Raw genomic sequence first — 5,502 nt, forward strand, 5'->3', positions numbered from 1 at the left:
ATTTATGCATTCTTTATGAAAAACATAAACACTTTCCTTTTCATCATCTTTTAGGAAGATACATCATACTAATAATAATAAATTTAGAAAATTATTTTTTAAATACATGAAATTGATGTGTTCCTAAAAAGAAATGTCTTTAAATTTAAGTTTTAGAAAACAATCTTCTTTTCCCATTTAGAACCATAACAAGAGTAGAAACAGAGGAAGACCTTTAGTATTACCTATTTATGGGACATTTTAGTTTTCTGATGAAGTCAAAACAGTATACCAGGTAATTTGTAATAGTGAACCAAATCTCGAGTATTTAACTCATCTTTACAGAACTGGGACTAGATTTTGTGTGTGTGTGCTACCAGATTCTGTGTATAGGTTTTATTTAAAAAAGAAAAGAAAAGAAAAGAAAGAAAAAAGAAAAGGGTGCTTCTGTAACCAACAATTGTGTAGATCTCACTTAAATTTTATTTATCACTTTCCAGTGCTTTTCGATGTTACTTCTAGGCCAGGAAGTACAGCCTAAGAATAAAGTCTTAGCATCCAAATTAAAAGTAAATTGAATATGGAAATGTTTTCCTGTTCTCCACTGTGAGGGAGTAAAGAATGGAAATTGGTGTGAGCAGGGTTGGTTCCTTCTCAGGGTTGAGGAAGATTCCAGGCCTCTCTCCTTACCTTGTAAATGGCTAACTTCTCCCTGTGTCTTTTCACATTGTCTAACCTCTATGCCTTTCTCTGGGTCCAAATTCCCCTATTTATAAGAACACCACTCATTGGATTAGGGGCCTGTTCACCTCCATATATAAGATATACTTCATCTTAACTGATTACATCTGCAACGACCCTATTTTCAAATAAGGTCACAGCCAGAACTGTGCTATAAAAAGCACATAAAAATCCAAATTAACAAATCATACTACATTATTCAAAGAGCAATAAACATTACACTTTAAAAATTTATTTATAAATTCAGTGGCATTAGTACACTCACAACGTTAGCAACCAGTATCCATTTCCAAGGAAAATACATTTAAAAAAATTTAGTTTTTAATAGTAAATCTAGGTAAAGAGCTGCTAGTTGTGAGTTATTATTGACTACGGTTGCTGTATATAAAACCAAACAGACACAGTCTAACAAATGCCAGTGAATTTACTGAGAAAACAAGAGAATATTTAAAATGTGTTGAAACCCAACAGTGCAACACGTGGGCCAATAGGAAAAAACAGACCTCAAAACTAAATGCGACACAGAAGTAGCATACTAAGATGTCAGTGAAAGTCCTGCTACTTTGGGGAAAGCAGCAGCCTGTGATGCTAGTAAGCAGTAAGGTAGCTTTGGTGCGCTCTAACTGAAACGAAGATTCTCAACCTGGGGCTGGAAGATTGCTTTTATGGGCGTCTCAACAGATCTTTGATTTTAAACAATTTTTACATTTTCATATAAGAGGCACAAGACCGTGAATACCGAGGTGACACCTAGGCTAGGCAGAAGGGGCGGGCCAACGCCAGGAATCCGATTTGTCTGCGCAGCTCTCCCGAAAGGCTGAGCCGGGGCCAGCCAGGCGGGCCCAGCCGGGAGTCCAGACCCGGAGGGAGGGGGGCGGAGCCAGGGGAGATAACTCCCACCTCCGCCCCTTCGGGACCCCAGGGCGCCCTTGTTTACCTCCGGGTAAGGGGCACCCGAGACAAAGGGGGGGGAGGGAGGGACCTGCCGAGGGAAACTCTACCGGCGGAAAACGCCTCACTCAAAAATCGTTTCGTAACACCTTAAAAGAGGGGGAACAGCCACCCTCCCGCGACCCCCGCGCCCGCCCCCAGGTTCCCCCCTACCTCCGGTCTCGGGTTCTACCCTAGCCTCAGCGAAAACGGGAGGAGCTAGGCAATCGGCTCGCTCCTCAGCTTCTATTTGTTATTTTTTGGACCCTGCGGGGGTCACACGGCCCAGCGACTACAGCTCAGGAGACAACGCTGCAGGGCCTAATTGGGGCTGAGGAGACAGGACCTGGTCAGTGGTCGGAGAAGGGGTAGGGCAGGCTGCTCCTGTTACCTTAGCGCCTGGAAACCTTGCCGCCGCCGTAGACCCCTTGAGGACAACCCTGTTTCCTGACTTAGTATTTTTAAATCTGGCGGGGCTTTCCCTTTCAGGCCAACCACTCCCCCCGTTTACCGCCCCAGCCAGTCAGAGTCAGGCCCGCCATTTTTCAAACCCTTTTCCCGCCGCCAATCAGGATCGAGCAGTACATTCCTCTCCTGACCGGTTCTAACGGGTCTGGGAGTTAACGACCTGGGCGACCCACCGAACCTGCTAGGCTGGGGCTGGAGGGACGGGCCTGGCGAGACATTGACCAATCGGAGGCCTCTGTGGCGTGGGGGCGGGGCCTGCGAGGGTTTGAATAATCACCAGAACCAATCAGAGAGGCGGGGGTGTGGCCTGTGGCCCGGCTCGTCAAGTTACCGTGGCGCGGAGAACTCTGCAAAACAAGAGGCTGAGGATTGCGTTAGCGATAAACCAGTTCACGCCGGAGCCCTGGGAAGGAAGCGTCTCTGTTGGATCCGGTCCTTCCGCGGGACTCTGAGGAAAAGCTACCACCAGGCAAGAAGCCCCTTCAGCCCCTCCGTGTTGGTGGGCCTGCCCTTCCCCCTTTCCTCATACCCTTCTAGCTGGGCCGGGTGCTGTGGCTCTCGGGGGTTCGACCCGGCGAGCGGAATCTGGGGTGCGGGCCGGTGAGGGCCAGGGACTGTGGAGGGCGGGCGGTCGGGGCCGGCGGGAGGGCGGGAAGCTCGTCCGGGCCCGGTTTCAGTCGTTTTTTGTTTTTTTTTTGTTTTGTTTTTGAATGTCGGTCGCGAGGCGACAACTCTTTGAGTGGGGCCGGCGACGTGGAAGCCGGGGGAACGTTTGTGTCAGGAAGGGTGTTTTCGCCGGCGCCCCCGGCGTTCCCTTCCTCAGCCGGGGCCCGGGCGGCGGCGTTTCGGGCCTTCGGGAGAGACGCGGTGCCCGCGCGCGAGGAGCCCGGCCGCGGCGGCCCCGGTCGGTGCCGGGAGGAGGGCGTGTGCGCGGAGGCGGCCGCCCGGGGCGGGCTGGCGGGGGAGCCGGGCGCCGGCCGCCTTCCTCGCGAGAGGGGGCGGGCGCGCTTTTGGGCGGGAAGCCGAGCCCCGCCGGCGTCCGCCCACCGCTCGTCTTGTCCCCGCTAGGTAGACGCCGTCTGTCACCATGGGCAAAGGAGACCCCAACAAGCCGCGGGGCAAGATGTCCTCGTACGCCTTCTTCGTGCAGACCTGCCGGGAAGAGCACAAGAAGAAACACCCAGACTCTTCGGTCAATTTCGCCGAATTCTCCAAGAAATGTTCCGAGAGATGGAAGGTGAGACCGGAATTCGGACAGAGCTAAGGGCTTTTCAGGTGTGTTGTTTTCTTGGCTAGGACCTTAACCAGGTAGGTCACTTGTCACCTTCAACTTTCCTACGGGGAGGGGGGGGGGCGTTTGACCCGCCCAGATACTTTATTTAGAGTTTTGGGCAGATGGCTTTAGGTTTTTGTTGGCTTCTAAGACTGCTAAAAGTAGAAGGCTGCTAACCAAGGAAAATGTGGCCCTTAAGGATGATCTCGAACTTTTTTTGGGATGTATGTAGCTTACGGTTTTGCTGTACTTTGACTGCTCCTTTCATGCCCATAGACCATGTCTGCGAAGGAAAAGTCGAAATTTGAAGATATGGCAAAAAGTGACAAAGCTCGCTATGACAGGGAGATGAAAAATTATGTTCCTCCCAAAGGTGACAAGAAAGGAAAGAAGAAAGACCCCAATGCTCCTAAAAGGCCTCCGTAAGTTCATTTTAAAATCAGTCAGATTGCCCCTTTAATTTTCCATTCAGTATATTCACTGTTGCTTCCTTTCAGGTCTGCATTCTTCCTGTTTTGTTCTGAACATCGCCCAAAGATCAAAAGTGAACACCCTGGTTTATCCATTGGGGATACTGCAAAAAAATTGGGTGAAATGTGGTCTGAACAGTCAGCCAAAGATAAACAACCATATGAACAGAAGGCGGCTAAGCTAAAGGAGAAGTATGAAAAGGTACGTTCCCAACCTTTTTAAAGCCAAGGTTAAGGTAAGATATTTTCCAAATAAGGATTTTAGAAATGGGTATGAACTACAGAGTTAGGAAGTTTAGTTAATCTTGTATTTATGGTTGTCAGCTGCCTATGGAGAAGGTCTAGTGAAAAATAACACACTTAACATAAGCTAATTGAAACTTCCTTTCTTTTAACTGAAACCGGTGTTGGTAGCGTTGGTAGATTCCTGTATATGGACTCGTGTGTAGTTCTAGGTCTCTTAGTTTTAAGAAACGGAGGAACAGATATGTTTTATGTAGGTGTGTCTGAGATGTGAGGTTTTAAATGGATCTTGGTAGTGAAAGTTCTGACATGTTGTATATATAACCCCATCATTTTAAATCGTTAGCCTTCTAAAGCCTAGAGGGAACAAATGCTCTCAACTGAGGTAGACTTTGAATACCTTTTTAGACAGGGTTATTGGTCAATAATCTTCAATTGTTTATAACTTTGTGGTTTTCACAGTTGAGTAATGACACCGGATGCTGATTTTATTTTTTTTTTTTTTGACAATATTTCAGGATATTGCTGCATATCGCGCCAAGGGCAAAAGTGAAGCGGGAAAGAAGGGCCCTGGTAGGCCTACAGGTTCAAAGAAGAAGAATGAACCAGAGGATGAGGAGGAAGAGGAGGAGGAGGAGGAAGATGAAGATGATGAGGAAGAGGAGGAAGATGAAGAATAAATGGCTATCCTGTAATGATATGTGTGGAGTGTGCGTGTGTGCTCAGGCAATTGTTTTGCTAAGAATGTGAATTCAAGTGCAGCTCAATATTAGCTTCAGTATAAAAACTGTACAGATTTTTGTATAGCTGATAAGATTCTTTGTAGAGAAAATACTTTTTTAAGAATGCAGGTTGTAGCTTTTTGAGGGGCTACTACATACAGTTAGATTTTAAAGCTTCTGATGTTGAATGTTTCTAAATATTTAATGGTTTTCTTAATTTCTCGACTTGTGTATTGTAGCACAGCAAACTTGTAGGAATTAGTATCAATAGTAAATTTGGGTTTTTTAGAATTTTGCGTTTTGTTTTTTAAAAAAAATTTTGTAATAAAATTATGTATATTATTTCTGTTGTCTTTGTCTTAATGTGCTATGTTTTCTCTTTAAAAATACTTATGGTCTGGAACTGTGTTGACTTTTTCTTGTATTTCTGCCTAATAGTTCTTAAACACATTGATTTAGTTGATTTAGTAAAATATTTGGTTTAAAAGAAAGTTAAACATGCCCATATTCCGATTTACAAAGTGTTTTTTGAAAACAACTGGAATTTAATGAACTTCTAAAATTGGTGCAGTTTTACAAAATGAGTTAAGTTTTGTTCTTGACACTGCTATTCATTTATGAGCTAACTTGGTCTTGGGTTTTTTGTTTTTTTTTTTTTTTTCAACTATCTTTAGGG

The 5,502-nt window shown here is 45.6% G+C and overlaps 1 protein-coding gene across 4 annotated transcripts; it reads left to right on the top strand.

Annotated features, from left to right (window-relative positions):
* Window positions 1-639: 639 nt before the first annotated feature.
* Window positions 640-5,168, top strand: HMGB2 (high mobility group box 2). 4 transcript variants are annotated; one of them, XM_045462972.1, is made up of 5 exons: window positions 640-2,587; window positions 3,187-3,355; window positions 3,668-3,813; window positions 3,889-4,063; window positions 4,623-5,168. In XM_045462972.1, exons 2-5 carry the CDS (start codon window positions 3,206-3,208, stop codon window positions 4,782-4,784), a joined length of 633 nt encoding a protein of 210 aa, XP_045318928.1. In that variant the 5' UTR covers window positions 640-2,587; window positions 3,187-3,205; the 3' UTR covers window positions 4,785-5,168. The 4 variants fall into 4 exon arrangements, with proteins under 4 accessions (XP_045318928.1, XP_045318936.1, XP_045318951.1 ...); XM_045462980.1 differs by having other exon boundaries at window positions 2,420-2,587; window positions 3,191-3,355; XM_045462995.1 differs by having other exon boundaries at window positions 2,478-2,587; window positions 3,191-3,393.
* The last annotated feature ends 334 nt before the right edge of the window (window positions 5,169-5,502 follow it).

Source organism: Leopardus geoffroyi, chromosome B1 (assembly GCF_018350155.1).
Source record: "Leopardus geoffroyi isolate Oge1 chromosome B1, O.geoffroyi_Oge1_pat1.0, whole genome shotgun sequence".
NCBI lineage: Eukaryota > Metazoa > Chordata > Mammalia > Carnivora > Felidae > Leopardus > Leopardus geoffroyi.

Bases quoted from the DNA above. Each gene is read 5' to 3' on its own strand.
- HMGB2 (XM_045462972.1), top strand. From the start codon at position 3,206: ATGGGCAAAGGAGACCCCAACAAGCCGCGGGGCAAGATGTCCTCGTAC. The intron at 3,356-3,667 runs GTGAGACCGGAA...TCATGCCCATAG, and splicing joins AATGTTCCGAGAGATGGAAG to ACCATGTCTGCGAAGGAAAA. The intron at 3,814-3,888 runs GTAAGTTCATTT...GCTTCCTTTCAG, and splicing joins AATGCTCCTAAAAGGCCTCC to GTCTGCATTCTTCCTGTTTT.